Below are 15,646 nucleotides of genomic sequence, written 5' to 3'. Positions count from 1 at the left end.
GCCAGGGACAGGCTGCTTGAGCAAGAGGCTGCATCTCCCTACGCCTCAGTTCCTCCAACTGTAGAATGCAAGAAATAATGGTCCCTACCTTATTAGGTTCCTGGGAGGCTCAGCTGATATTAATGCCCATACACGACTTGACTTAATGTCCAGCCATAGTAAGTGCTCAGTAAATGGTAGTCACTTTTCTTTTTATTAGCATTATATTATCTCCTGAACAAGGCTCACTCCTTCAGAACTTTGTGTCACTTTTAAATCTACTTTCCTGCAGTTTGCAACCAACGGCTCTGTCGACCAACAGTTAACCAAATTAACCCTGTGTCTAAAAGCAAACCTTGAGAGGGCCCTCGGGGGACGCTGAAGCTTCTCTCCTCCTGCATAAACACAACCTGTTTCTTCATTCCCTCCGCACTTGGCCTGACTTCAACCCCCTTCCCTTTATAGGCTGCTGTCGCCTGGACACACTCCAGTTTGCTGGTGTCCTCACTGGGCAGACTCTGCTCCCTGCTCTTCCAGCCCAAGTGGTCTCCCTGAGGACTTGGCAGTACAACTGGACAGGATGGTGGAAGCAACTGAGGCTTCCAACAGAAGAAAACCATGCACAACGTGCGTTAGTCTCTGGAGCATGAGCAAATCAGGCGTGTCCATCAGATATCTGGAGGTGGGGCAGGACTGTATGTTACTCCCTGACCAGCAACTCCCTGCTTTCCTCGGGAATCTTCCCTCATCCTCTGCCCAGCAATGTCAGGTGAGAAGGTGCCAGTAGATTGGCTTAAGATGTCCTGGGCAGATCTTGAAACTGGGTATTCAAGGTGAAGATGCGTATTCATTCTAAGTACTCACTGGTTACAAAAACGAAAGTAACTGACTTTGGCACTTAATTTATAAATCTATTTCTGCCTTGCATAAGGGCTTCTTAAGGCTCCATTTGAAGAAAAGCAGGCATGACTGACAAAGGAAGTGGCTTTGCCTATGAATACCCAATTCTGTTTAGTCTTCTAGATGACTAACAGGAAGCTCCAAGCCAGAATGCCCCTCTGCTAAGTTTGATGGTTTATCTGTGTCCTTCAGTTTGCTTCTGACCAGTCTAAGATGGGCCTAACCACTCTCAACTTTTGAACAAGGGATGAAAAAGGCAGAAAAACAAGAGGAAGAAATCACAGCTGGGTCCACTCTGCCCCGTGCCTGTCCACAAAAGACAGACAAATCGGGGAAGCCTACCCACAGCCCCTCAGGCCCTTGGCCGTTTCCGCAAATAACCATTCCAGCTTCCCCATTATGCAAGGTCGCCAAGCCCTGGGGAATACTGATACATTCCCTATGAAAGACTCGACCTCTCCTTGTGCCAAAGCACCATACGTAAGAACCAAAGCAGAAACCAGTATCCTGACAAGCCCACCCAGAACAAAGCATTTATGGCCAAGGATCAAAGGGATGTTCCCAAGTACCGAAGCCATCTTGGGTCACTGAATCCAGCAAGGACTCATATTGTAAATCCCAGGTTGGCAAGCCACTGGACTGCTATTTTGAGGCAGATGGAACTTCTAGCAACCCTGGAAATCAAATCTACTGATTAGTTACCAATTCTACCTAAACATATTGAAGTACTCTATTCATCAGGAGTCCAAAGAGAGGGAGCTAAGGTGAAAGTAAACACCATTGTTCTAGCACAGTGGCTGATAAAAACAACTAAAGAAGGGTCTCTGTGCTTTGTGCAATTTTAGGAGATAAGTTCAATGTTTCTCTTTGATTTACATATAAGGAAACTGAGGAAGGGGTTGGTAAACAACTGCTCCACCTAGTAAGACATATAGATAGATCTCAAAGTCTAAATTCTAACTACTGTACACCCTGCTTCCTAAGAAAATGGTAAATATTTAAAGCACATTTTATACGCCAAGTACATACTGCATGGTGTTTTCAACAGATATTCATGTGAACATCTAGTGTATGCTAGATACTGTCCTAAGTACTGCAGACACAGTATGTAGTACCTGCTGTGTTCTAGGTATTGCTCTGAGTACTACAGTCACAGTGATAGATAAGACAGGCAAAATCCCTAGCACTGCCAGATGTAATGGCTCACGCCTATAATCCCAACATCATGGGAGGCAGGTGGATCATTTGAGGTCAGGAGTTTGAGACCAGCCTGGCCAACATGGTGAAACCCCATCTCTACTAAAAACACAAAAATTAGCTGAGTCTGGTGGGGTACACCTATAGTCCTAGCTACTCGGGGGGGCTGAGGCAGGAGAATCGCTTGAACCTGGGAGGCAGAGGTTTCAGTCAGCCGAGATTGCACCTCTGCACTCCAGCCTGGGTGACAGAGCAAGACGCCCGCAAAAAAAAAAAAAAAAAAAAAAAAAAAAAAGTCCCCAGCACTTTACTTGTATCAGTCCATTTAATCTTCATAGTAACCTCAAGTTATTAGTCTTCTTGTAACATACAAGAAACTCAAAGAGATGTTAAGGAACTTACTCATAGCCACATAGTAAGTGGCAGAAAGCAAATTCAAACCCAGAGTGGAGTCCAGAGTCCCTGCTTCCTCACCAGGCCATTGCTGGCATCACACTCTATTATACATACTGGACTTGTTTATATCTTGTCTTTCCCTCCAGCCTCGGTAAGGATGGAGACTGAGTCTATCTTGTTGACCACTGAATTCCCAGCACCTGGCCCACAGTAGAAGTGCAATCGATATTTATTGAACTTTTAAGAAACGCTCACTGGACTGAAGGGATGTGAATGAACACAAAGGGCAGCTATGTCCCTTCTTCTGGCTATATTCTTTCTTGCATTTCTCAAGATTGCTTCAAGAGACGCTGACCCAGCTTAGCTGCCAATTTTGATTGCAGCCATCAAGTGCTGTGTGACCGTTTGAGATGGATTTGTACCTCATCTGGGGCCCTGCCATCTGCTGACATGTTTGAAAACACAAGCTTCAGCCAACACCAAGTGTTAATAGAGTTTGGACAAGTGACTGCATAAGAGGAACAAAAGCAATAATGGAGAAAGAATGTAATTGCCCGAAGCTCACTTCTCCAGTCCCTGAGCTGGGTTTTGGAGAGTCTCCACTCCAGGGGGAAACAGAACCAGCCGGCAGGTCCACTTTGGATTCAAGTGAAATGCGCTCACTGAAACGCGCAAGCAGAGGAAGTCTCTGGACAGGTGTTGACAGCCTGAGCACTGAGGCAGCATCCTGACACTGCATCCACAGGGCGACTGCAATGACCCAGCAGAAGCCTCTGGCAGCCACCCCAGAGCTCAAACCCGGGCGCTAGTCAGCAGCGAACGAGGCCGAAGAATTATAGCCAGAGGGAACCTAGAAGGAGGAGGTGTTCCTCCACCCACCAGGAGAGAGCAGAGGAATCACAAGAACAGCTAACCTCTGCCAAACACTTACCGCGTACCAGACACTATTCCAAGGGCTTTACGCACAGTCACCCATTTAATCGTGAATCTGCAGTTCTTGGGGTGTGTATGATTATTATTGTCTCTGTTTTACAGGTGAGGAAACTGAGGTAGTGCAAGATCAAGTAAACATCCTGGGGTGAACACAGCAAAGAAGGGGCCAAGTGAGGATTTCACCCCAGACAGGCTGGCTCCAGAGCACACGCTCTCAGCCATGCACCACACTCACATCGCCTCTCATGAGTGGAGATGCATTTGGCCCCGGCACTGTGCCAGGTGCTTCAGGCTTCTTGCTGGACCATGATATCAACTTTATGGGCTGCATATTGTAGTGGTCAGTTTTTAACGAGTCAATGGCATGCCCAGTCAACAAGAGGAAACTTAGGATTCCAATGAATTCTGTAAAACAGTGATTCTCAACTGGGAGTGAATTTGCCCCACTGGAAGAGACATTTGTTGATGTCTGGAGACATTTTTGCTTGTCCCAACCTCGGGGAGGGGAGTCGGGGGTGTCAGTGCTACTAGCCTCTAGTGACTAGAGGCCAGAGATGCTGCTAAACATCCTACAGTGCACAGGACAGCCCCATAGCAAAGACTTTCCTGGCCCACAGTGTCAATAGTGCCAAGGTTGACAAATCCTGCTCTGAAACATCATGCTGGATTTCACTCTCTCCATTCTAGTATTCCTGTAGGCACATTCACACTCACATTCTCACACACTCCTGGACTCACACATGCACACACACACTACAGAGCTAGAAGAAAGTTTATGGTGAAATCAACCAAATCAGCCCTCCAGCCCCAAATGCAGAGAGTATCTGGCACTCTGCAGGATCCTGCAGGTCAGAAAAGTGGGGTGAGAGGGGGTGACTCCTGCTCTCCTGAGCTTCTGTGAAATCTAGTTGAAGAGACAAAATAAACACACAAGAAACAAAGAGCTGTCTTCAGAAGTGAACGGCCAAACTGCAAGTCACAGCAGCTGTGGGCTCTCAGAGGGAAAAAGAGGCCCCACTAAGGAAGTGAGACTGGAAGGAGAGGGAGGGGCAGAGACTGGCAAGGGGAAGAACTGGACTGAGAGCCCCCAAGGAGGTGGGGAGAGGTTGTGACAGCAGGGAAGAGAGGGGGCAACCAGCTTGATGTGCGAGGGATGGATGGCAGGGCCATCTGAATGGAGTCCCAGGGAGACCTGGTGAGCTTAGAACAGCGACCATCTGCAGGCGTCCACCATTTGGAGATGAGTTCAAGAGTACTCTATTGCTGTGCTAGGATGCTCTCACGGGACCTCACCTCCTGACAGTGAAAGGGATGGGGTGGGAAGATAAAGGCAAGATGGGGCAACTCTGTCCATCTGAATCCTGTAAGGTCACCAGAAGATTTTAAAACCTCCAGCCCCTACCCTTTACCCATGCCCTTCCCCCTCCACTCATCCACCCACCCATTCATCCAACCATCCATCCACTCACCCACTACCCACCCATCCGTCTAATCAACAACTATCCATCCACCTATGAATCCACCTCTTCATCCATCCAATCAACAACCACTGGGCACCAGCTCTGTGCTGAAGAAGAAGAACAGACGTGGCCCTGCCATCATGGAGCTTACATTCTAGAGGTGCCCAGATCATTCAACGCGAGGCTGCAAGGAAGTATGAAGGGAATGACAGCAGCTGTAGTAACTTGAAGCAAAGGGTGGACTGCCCCCAACCCATCCAATGGGGACATCAGTACTAATAATGGTGATCTCCGCTGCCTCATACAGAAAGAGAGGTTATGACTGAACAGTAAGCTTCCTGAACTATTGTATTCACCTCTGGGCCCAAATACCCAGCCAAGGACCATCACTCAGCGCAGGCTTATTGAACTTAATTCATCTGAACAGACTATAAGAATTGTTTTCTGACTCTTGACAAGCTTCAAGAATTCATACCATGGGCAGAACGCTTTGGCTATGTCTATTGTATTTGTTTATTAAATAGTTACAGAGTAAAATGAGCACGTTTTACCAGGGACCTTAACTGGCTTCCATGAATGACTTTTGGTGACACTGCAATGCAGAACTGCCCATGTGCATATTTTTGTGGGAAGAAGGGCTTCCAGCTGCCACAGGATTCTCAAGGGGATGTAGGCTACAATAATGATTAGTTTCTCTGACCTCCCACATTCCTGCTATTGCATTGATGCTGAATAGACTCAAAGTTAACCCTCCATACAGCTCTGCTCTCCAACAATGTACCAGCTAGTGGGGAAGATGACATACAGTTGACTAACTAAAAGACAAAGTGAAAAGGGGCAACTTCCATAAAACAGAGGGGGTGAGGTATGATAGAACTGCCTGGAACAGGCTGCATTTCAGCGAGACCTCAAAGATCTATGCCTCAGTTTCCTCACCTGCGAAATAAGGACAGAAGTTATTTTTCTTAGAGTGTCTGTGAGGGCTAAACATGATAACACAAGGGCTTTGTAAATGTACCATGTACTATGGTACTGGTATCAAAACAGACATATAGACCAATGGAACAGAACAGAGACCTCAGAAATAACACCACACATCTACAACCATCTGATCTTCGACAAACCTGACAAAAAGAAGCAATGGAATACAGTGGAATGGTGCTGGGAAAACTGGTCAACCATATGTGGAAAACTGAAACTGGACCCCTTCCTTATATCTTATACAAAAATTAACTCAAGATGGATTACAAACTTAAATGTAAAATCCCAAACCATAAAAACCCTAGAAGAGGCTGGGCGCGGTGGCTCATGCCTGTAATACCAGCACTTTGGGAGGCCAAGGCGGGCGGATCACGAGGTCAGGAGATCGAAACCATCCTGGCTAACACAGTGAAACCCCATCTCCACTAAAAATACAAAAAATTAGCCGGACATGGTGGTGGGCACCTATAGTCCCAGCTACTAGGGAGGTTGACGCAGGAGAATGGCGTGAACCCAGGAGGCGGAGCTTGCAGTGAGCCGAGATTGCGCCACTGCACTCCAGCCTGGGCAGTAGAGTGAGACTCTACTCTAAAAAAATATAAATAAATATCTCAAAAAAATAAATAAATAAAAATAAAAAACCCTAGAAGAAAACTTAGGCAATACCAATTAGGACATAGGCATGGGCAAAGACTTCATGATGAAAACACCAAAAGCAATTGCAGCAAAAGCCAAAATTAACAAATGGGATCTAATTAAACTAAACACCTTCTGCACAGCAAAAGAAACTATCATCAGAGTCAACAGGCAACCTACAGAATGGGAGAAAATTTTTGCAATCTACTCATCTGACAAAGGTCTAATATCCAGAATCTATAAGAAACTGAAACAAATTTACAAGAAACAAACAACCCCATCACAAAGTGGACAGAGGATATGAACAGACATTTCTCAAAAGAAGACACTTATGTGGCCAACAAACGTGAAAAAATGCTCAGCACCACTGATCATCAGAGAAATGCACAATGAGATATCCATCTCATGCCAGTCAGAATGGCGATTACTAAAAAGTCAAGAAACTATAGATGCTGGTGAGGCTGTGGAGAAATAAGAATGCTTTTACACTGTTGGTGGGAATGTAAATTAGTTCAACCATTGTGGAAAACAATTCCTCAAGGATCTAGAACCAGAAATACCATTTGACCCGGCAATCTCATTACTAGGTATATACCCAAAGGAATAGAAATCATTCTACTATAAAGACACATGCACACGTATGTTTATTGCAGCACTATTTACAATAGCAAACGCTTGGAACCAACCCAAATGCCCATCAATGATAGGCTGGATAAAGAAAATGTCGTACATATATACCATGGAATACTATGCAGCCATAAAAAGGAATGAGATCATGTCCTTTGCAGGGATAGGGATAAAGCTGGAAGCCATCATCCTCAGCAAACTAACACAGGAACAGAAAACCAAACACTGCATGTTCTCACTCATAAGTGGGAGTTGAACAATGAGAACATATGGCCACAGGGAGAGAAACATCACACACCAGGGCCTGTCGGGGGGAGGGTAGGGGAGTGTGAGGAGGGGAGAGCATTAGGACAAACAGCTAATGCATACGTGGCTTAAAACCCAGATGATGGGTTGATAGGTGCAGGAAACCACCATGGCACATGTATACCTATGTAACAAACCTGCATGTTCTGCACTTGTATCCTGGAACTGTCAGTAAAATTTAAAAAAAAAATGTACCATGCTACAAAATGTGAGGCAATGGTATGATTTATGCCAACGTCGATGACTACTTAGATCAAGGTTTTCACTAGGGAAGACCTCGATGCAGTTCTCATTCTTCTAGCTATTCAGACCAGAAACCTTCGAGTCACCACTGGCTCCTCTCTCCCTCTCATACCCACATCCATGCCAAGAAGAAAACCCCATTTGCTTGACCTACAACACATACATCCCGAATCTAAGCACATCTCACCGTCTCCACTGTTCCCTCCTGCTCCAAGCCACCGCCATCTCTTGCCTGAGTTATCACTGTTGCTGCCTAACTGGTCCCCCTGCTACCACATTTAATTCCTCCTGATTAATTCATCATAAAACTACTATGCTCAATCCTTTTAAAACATAAGACAGGTCGTTCTACAATTCTACTTCAAACCCTGGATGTCCCCCTCCCTCATTCAGAGTAAAAGCCTCACAATACCTACAAAGTACTGCTCCCTATGACCTCTCTCAGAGAATCCATTTCCTACTGCTCTGTGCGTTGCTTACTCTACTGCAGCCACACTGGCCTCCCACACATCAGAGAGGCTTCCTCCTCTTTACATTGGCTATCCGTTCTACTTGGAAGGGTCCTTCCCTGACTGCCACCACCAGGGAAGCCAGCAGCAAAAACCCACTTTCCAGGCAACTCCTCAAGGTTCAGCTGACACTGGGATGGCCCTGCTGCTGCAGCCCACCATGTCAGTCAGGGTGTCACTAGGCCTGGCATTGCACCATTTAATTCAACCAAACAAATGCCTATTGCCCCATTCGGACCCTGTGCTGTGACAATGTGCACATCATACTGTCCACCTATGTCTCCATCCATCATCTTAGCTTAAGCTGTGATCCAAGGGGCCATGTGCCATCAAGGGAACTGAGTGCCCTAGAGCAGAGGTCCCCAACTCCCCAGGCCACATACTGGTACCAGTTGGTGGCCTGTTAGGAACAGGGCTGCACAGCAGGAGGTGAGCAGCAGGCAATCCAGCATTGGCCTGAGCTCCGCCTCCTGTCAGGTCAGCAGGGGCATTAGATTCTCACAGGAGCAGGAGCCCTATTGTGAACTGCGCATGCGAGGGTTCTAGGTTGTGTGCTCCTTATGAGAATCTAATGCCTCATGATCTGAAGTGGAACAGTTTCATCCCAAAACCATCCCTCCCACCCCGCCCCACCTCCTCATCAGTCTGTGAAAAAATTGTCTTCCACCAAACCAGCCCCTGGTGCTGAAAAGTCTGCAGATCACTGCCCTAGAGTGATGAACAGAGAGGACTCTGGAAAGTGCCCACGTTAGCGGTCATACTTTCTCCAGCCTCAGTTTCTGCCACCATGACTTTAAAGCAAAGCAGAAGCTGACCTGGTGGGGGGCAGGGTGACAAGGAATGACTTTCTCCAAGGAGAACTAACAACAGAGTAAGACTTAAGCAGCCCACAAACTCAGCCTGTTTTTCAGTTCACACCAATTAAGGGAAGGGGGAAGAAAGGAGAAAGTGCCTATTAAAGGGAACATTTGTGGTGTCTCTATCCAGACTCCTCTGGAGTTGCGTGGTGATAGCACTATCATTCCCCATTTGCAGAACGTATGCTGCAGAGCACAGACTGCGGCACCCATGTGTAATTGACTATTAGATTAAAGGCCTGTAAGCTTAAAAAAAAAAAAAAAAAAAAAAAACCAACAAATCCAAAGGTCCAGAAATTAGCAGAGCAGTATGCTGACTACATTTCCTCTCTCAACAGACAGCAGCAATAGGATGCTGATCTCAGGAGGAAGCAGAGCTTAGAAAACACAATGTCTTCAAGGCTCAAGACACAATGTCATTCAAATGCAAACATTATGGCTAGGGGCAAGATGTCCACAGACTAATGAGGTACCCATATAACTACGGATTAGGACAGTCTCCTTACATGAACTCAAACAGCCAGCCCAGCAGGCACTCCTAAACAGCCTCAAGTTGCTGAAGCATCTGAAAGTAGGAAGCCCCGGCACCTAAGAATTGGTGGTAGGAAGGAATTAGATGTCTAATCCATGTATTTTTGTTTCACCAGACTAATTTCTGGGGACCAGTCCAAAGGTACAGTCAGCCACTGTAGCAAAGATGCATGTATTAATATCCCTCCAAGCACTGGCTTTGGAATTCTTTTCCCCATTGCGCCTGAGAGGCCTTCTCACATCATCTAATTCAAGACCATTCCTAATATTCTCACTCATATTACAATAGCACATATCACAATTTGTAATTATATGGTTACTGATTTATTCATGAAGTTCTCTTTCATCTTCCCTACTAGACTATAGGCCCCAGAAGGATAGGGGCCATATTGGCCTAATTCTAGTAATCTCAGTGACTAGCATAATGCCTGGCACACAGACCCAACAAGTATTTAAGAAGTTAACGAAGAATGAATGAGTGAACAAATGGACAAGTTAATGAGTGAATGATGCTCTCTATCCTTTCCACTGTTGCTTTTGGCAATAAAAGCAGTATAATTGGTCCCTCTGTAGTGAAGTTCTGCCCTGGGTGTGTTTGGAATGCAGGTTCCACTCATAGAATCAGTCCCCACCCATGGTTCCTGCTAGATGAGTAGCAAACCACATGACCCAGATGAGTAGCAAGCCACGTGACCCCACCTCATAGTCACAGAGAATTAGACCTGCCAGGGGCAGCATCCTCACCAGAGTGAGGCCCATTCTTAGGCTGGCAATGACCTCTGATTTGGGTGGTCTTTCTTACAAAGGGAAATCAAGCTGCCACTCCCTTCTATTGGGACTTTGAACAAATAAACACACAGAAGATTAAGTGGATGCTTGACTTGCAAGGTTGTGCAGAGAGGGGTGGGTTGCATCCTGGGGTCACCACTGTGGTGTTAGAGTATCAGCTATGAAGAGCAATATAATCAAAGGGAGGTGGTGGGGAGAGAAAGGAGACCAGAGCCGGCATGCTCAGAGAAGCTGAGAAGCCATGAGAGGAGAGGCAGAGGATTCCAGGGTTGCCTCAGTTCAAGCCCTTTCCGAGGCCTGGCTCCTCCTGTTTCCTGGATTTCCATGTGATTCTTCTGACCCTAAAATACACCACTTCCCCCTGCTCTCCCACAGATACATACCACACACATTTTCCTTGAACTGGTTTGACTAGATTTTGTTCCCTGCAACAAAAATCCATGCTGCAAATGACGCCAGCACACATTGCCCACTCCAAGTCTGTCAGTGTGCATGGATCAGCTCTGTCCAGGGTACTGGGCTATGACAGCATCACCCACATCCCTGGACCACGGGCTGGTCATGGATTCCTCCATATTCCCCAACCAAGATGTGAAAAAGATCCCTTCTCTGCTTCTGCAGAGCCTGTTATGGTTTGAATTGTGCCCACCCCCTCCAAAAAAAAAGGGACATTGGAGACCCAACTCCCAGTACCTCAGAGTATGATCTTATTTGGAGACAGAGTCTTTACAGAGGTAATCACATTTAACTGAAGTCACTAGGGTGGGCCCTAATCTGACTGGATGTCTTTTTTAAAAGGAGAAATGTGGAGACAGACACGCACACAATGAGAATACCACGTGAAGATGGAGGCAGAGATCAACGCGATGCTTCTGCAAGCCAAGGAATGCTGAAGATTGCCAGCAAACCACTGGCAGCTGGGGGAGAGACCTGGAACAGATTCTCCCTCACCGCCCTCAGAAGAAACCAACAAATATTCCTCAACACCACACATTGGTGTAAAACCATAGCTAGAGAGAAGCTGCATACAGAACAGGTTTCTGATCAAAACGTGATCAAAATATGCCACTTCCATAGGGCATATTATTTTGAGCTGGATGCACATAAGAATCAACAGGTACAGAAAGAAGCTTTCCTGGATATTTATTTATCTGAAGAAACTCCTAAGAAATAAGGACTGCCATAAATCCCCTCTCCCAGGGAAGTTTTATGACCATGAAGAAGACAAAGTTGGCTCCAAGATGGACCTGCACAAATAATCCTTTATCTTCCATTAGATTCCCCATATATTTCCCTTCCCACAGTTTGCTGCCCTGGGAAGCCTAAAACCCTCCTTTGTCTTGCTACTTCTCTAAACCTTTATTGTACTTTTGCTAAGATGCTGTATAAGCTCAAGTTCAAACCAACCCTTTGAGTACTCCATATGTAAGCAGGATGTACACGCTAATAAACTTGTTTGTTTTCTCTTGTTCATCAGTCTTTTGTTAGTCTAATTTACAGAAAACCCAAGATGCAGTAGCAGAAAGAAGCTTTTCCCTCCCCTACAAGAATAGCTAGAGTCCCACACAAATCTGTCTGGGAGGCTCAGCTTCAGGGTAAACAACTCTTTTCTACCCTCACCCTTTGTCTCAGGACTCCTGCCTTGAAGCCCTCTTTATAGTCCCAAAATACCATGCCAGAAACCACAGATTATTTGTCACAAACTTGTGTCCCCACCAAAATTCTTATGCTGAAGTCCCAGTATCAGCATCTCAGAATGTACTCCTATTTGGAGATAAGTGCATATTCAGAGATAAAGGGGTGATTAAGTTAAAATGAGTCCTTTAGGGTGGGATGCTAATCCAATATGACTGGTGTCCTCATGACAGGAGGAAGAAGCAGCAAGGGTGTGCCTGCACAGAAAGCAATGAAGAGGCAGCAAGACAGCCATCTGCAAACCATGGAGACAGGCCACAAGACAAGCCAACACTGCTGGTACTTTGATCTTGGACTTCCAGCCTCGAGAACTGTGAGAAAATACATTTCTGTTGTTTAAACCACCCAGTCTGTGGTATTTTGCTATGGCAGTCCTAGCAAACTAATACATCATCCTCAATATTCTTCCTCCTCTCCTTAGTTATGAAGAGAACTCCTAATTTTTAGCTGGGTACATGGCTGCCTACATTACAGACTACATGTTCTAGCTTCCCTTGCAGCTATAGTCAGTCATGTGATTACATTTTAGCCAATAGGAGGTAAGAAGAAATGTCAAGTGTGCCTTCAGGTAAATGTCTTTAAACGGAAAAGTCATGACCTTCTTTTTCCTGCATCCTTTTTGCTGGCTGGAAGGTGGACCTGATAACCGAAGCTTAAGCAGCTTGTGTGGCTCAGAAGGCAGAAGTCACATGCCAAGGATACAGTGTGAGATACAGAATGAGCCACCTTACCACCTCTTCACAGACCATTTCTGAGCTTTCTATGCAAGACATAAATAAACTTGCAGTTTAGTTAGGCCACAATTTTGCAAGTTTACTGTCACCCTTAGTCACACTTAACCCTAACTGATACTGTTAGTTTCTCTTTCTACCTCCTCCTTTTCTACCCTTTCCTCTCTCCTGAAAGGAGAAAGCTCTCTTCACTGACAAGAGCCTCAGGCAGAGTGGATTAACCTAGTAAAAGTTAACAGGAAATGTTGATTATAAGTGACCTCCTGCTAGATTAACCAGGCAGAAAGTAGACAGGTAAAACTGTTACCCATTTTCCTTCTATTCTAAGTCCAATCCCCACTCCTGTCCTAATTAACTATTTAACTTCTTCCAGATGACACTGCTCAAAACCTCCAGTGCTCACAGAAGGAAATCCAAACTTCGAAGCTTGGCACTCAGAGCCCTTCACAATCTAGCCATAATCTACCTCTGCAATTTTTTTAACACTAAAAGCAATACTAAAACCAAAGCAGAATATTTATTGTTTGACCCACACACTGCAGGGATGCCAGCTCCCTGCCTTTACCCATGATGTTTCCCTTCTAGATGCTTTTCTGGTGCCATGACCTAGGGTCTGAAGACAATTGAATTTAAGGCCCAGCTTCATGGCTTCCAAGTGATGTTAACTTGGTTACTGCATCTGTAAAGTAGGAATAATACACTGCCTCACATGCGGGTTCTGAAGTCAGACACAGACTGCATGACATTTGGTCTTGCAAACCATGAAACACTACAGTCTCATAAGGCATGACTGTCCTGAATCTGGCATTAGGGTGCATCTTGGTGCTGGTGTCTCTTGGTTCTGAAGCTGCTAGGTAAGCCCCTTGACCTCAATCTCTAATTCTCATTGAGCCAGCACACTACTAAATGCTTTCCATGCATAACCCCATTCAATCCTTACAAGAGTCTCATGAAACCTGCATTATTATTAACATTCCCACTTTATAGATGAGGAAACAGACCCTGATTTCAACTCAGTTCTGACTTCCCAATCTAAGCCTCTAGCCTTCCACATAACTCCTCAAGGGCAGAAGCTGTATCCTTCCTTACTTTGTAACTGCCCGTTGAGGATATGAATTATTATTTGTTCTCTGGATGGGAACCATTCATATCAAAATGCCCTCCACCCCATGCCCGGTGCCCAGTAATTGAGTGGATAACTACTGATCTCTCCAGGGCAGTGTTTCCCGAACAGCGGCCTGGGGACCCCCTGCATCGAATCCCTCTGGGCGCTTGGGTCTTCCAATGCCTCACCTGCTAAATCTTTGTTTCTGAGATGGTGTCTGGTATCTGCCTGTGTAGGAAGCTCCAGAGTGACTTTTTAATTGATACTGAAGTTTGAAAACCACAGTGAGTCCATGAAGATTGCACCACGGATGCCACTCAGAGAGAGTAGTAGCACCTGAGGCCTCCCTTCCCCCAGCCACCACTTCCGCCCCTGAGCTCCAAGCAGAGGCCTCTGGGAGTTTAGATGGCTGAGGCTGACAAAGCTAGCTTCTGGGTTACCCTCAGACCACCTGACGGGAGCCTTTTTCCCCAGAGGCTCTTAGGGGCTGAGTAGAGAACCCCACCGTCCAGCCCCATCCCCCAAGCTTGAGCTGCCCTCTGGATGCCCTGCCAAATCGGGAGTCACCTGACCCAGAAGGAACAGACAGGGGAAGCAGGCAGATGGGTGTCGCTTTGGAGGGGGTGGAAGTATGCATGGTGGGCAGGCCAAGGCTGAGCCTGAGGAGAGTGGAGCTCCCTCTATAAGGCCAAGTCTCCCATGCGGCGAGTTGGGGCACTCCTGGGGACGATGAGTCTGGCGAGAAGAGCTGAGTCGTCAAGCTCAAGTCTTGACCCTATCTCGGAAATGCCTCAGGTTCCCTCGGCAGGCGAGAGGGCGAGGGCTGTGCTTAGCGCGCGGGGTGGGGTCCCGCCGTCCTCTCCCCGAGCCTCGGCTTTTCCGCCCCGGGGCCCCGCGGCAGGCTACGCCCTCTGACCTGCAGGCGGCGCGCCCTGCCCACCCCGCGCGGTCAGCCCCGCAGCATCCTCCTGCTCGCGCCTCTCCCGCCACCTGTCCCGCTCCCTGCCGCGCCCTGGAGCCCGCACCTACCCACGCCGTGCCGCTCCTTGTCAGCTTTACGCCAGGGGGCCATGACTGAGCCGGGGCCTCGCCTCCTCCCGTGGGGAAGCCGGCAGGGGGTAGCTGGGCGCCGCAGGGCCCCACTTCCTTCCTCTTTTCAAACTCCTCTCAGGGCCCGCCCTCTCCTCCCTCCCCGGGGCTCCCCGCTCCCTCCTCCCTCCCGTTGGGCAGGGGCACACTAGAAGGCTGGTGCCCCGTAGGCTGGGACACGCCACCCCACCCCACTTCACGCAAAGCTTGGGGACCACTCCCACCTTGTCTCCTCCCCAGGCGAGGGGGGCAGAGGCCAGTCCCCACCTGGGGCTCCCCAGACCGCCACCGCAAGTGCAGAGAGTTTTCTGATTGCCATGCCTAGGGGACTGAACAAACCATTTCCTTAACTCCCCTCAGCGTGAGCTTTGGTGTCAGATCTGGGTTCGAATCCAGACGGGGACAAATGAATTCATTTTTCTAAGCTTCAGTTTTCTCATCTGTGAAATGGGATACTAGTACCTACTTCATATGATTATTCTAAGGGTTAGAGAGGCAATGTACACCGCAGGTGACATGGAGGTGGATCGTTTACAGCCGCCTTTTTTTTTTTCTTTTTTTTTTTTTTTTTTTTTGAGATGGAGTTTCTCTCTTGCTGCCCAGTCTGGAGTGCAAACACGATCCCGGCTCACCGCGACCTCCGCCTCCCGAGTTCAAGTGACTCCTCAGCCTCCCGAGTAGC

At 47.2% G+C, this 15,646-nt stretch overlaps 1 protein-coding gene across 5 annotated transcripts in view; it reads right to left on the bottom strand.

The window, feature by feature from the left end:
* Positions 1-15,006, bottom strand: part of DOCK2 (dedicator of cytokinesis 2) — a 436,348-nt gene extending 421,342 nt beyond the window's left edge. For all 5 annotated transcript variants that reach the window (XM_045395044.3, XM_045395045.3, XM_045395046.3 and 2 more), the window contains exon 1: positions 14,905-15,006. In XM_045395044.3, coding sequence (XP_045250979.1) covers positions 14,905-14,947 — 43 coding nt within the window. In that variant the 5' untranslated portion in view covers positions 14,948-15,006. The remainder of the gene's footprint in view (positions 1-14,904) is intronic.
* Between the last annotated feature and the right edge of the window lie 640 nt (positions 15,007-15,646).

This window comes from Macaca fascicularis, chromosome 6 (assembly GCF_037993035.2).
Source record: "Macaca fascicularis isolate 582-1 chromosome 6, T2T-MFA8v1.1".
In the NCBI taxonomy this organism is placed as follows: domain Eukaryota; kingdom Metazoa; phylum Chordata; class Mammalia; order Primates; family Cercopithecidae; genus Macaca; species Macaca fascicularis.
Note: the sequence above shows the minus strand (reverse complement) of the source record. Positions and strands in the feature narration are given on the sequence as shown.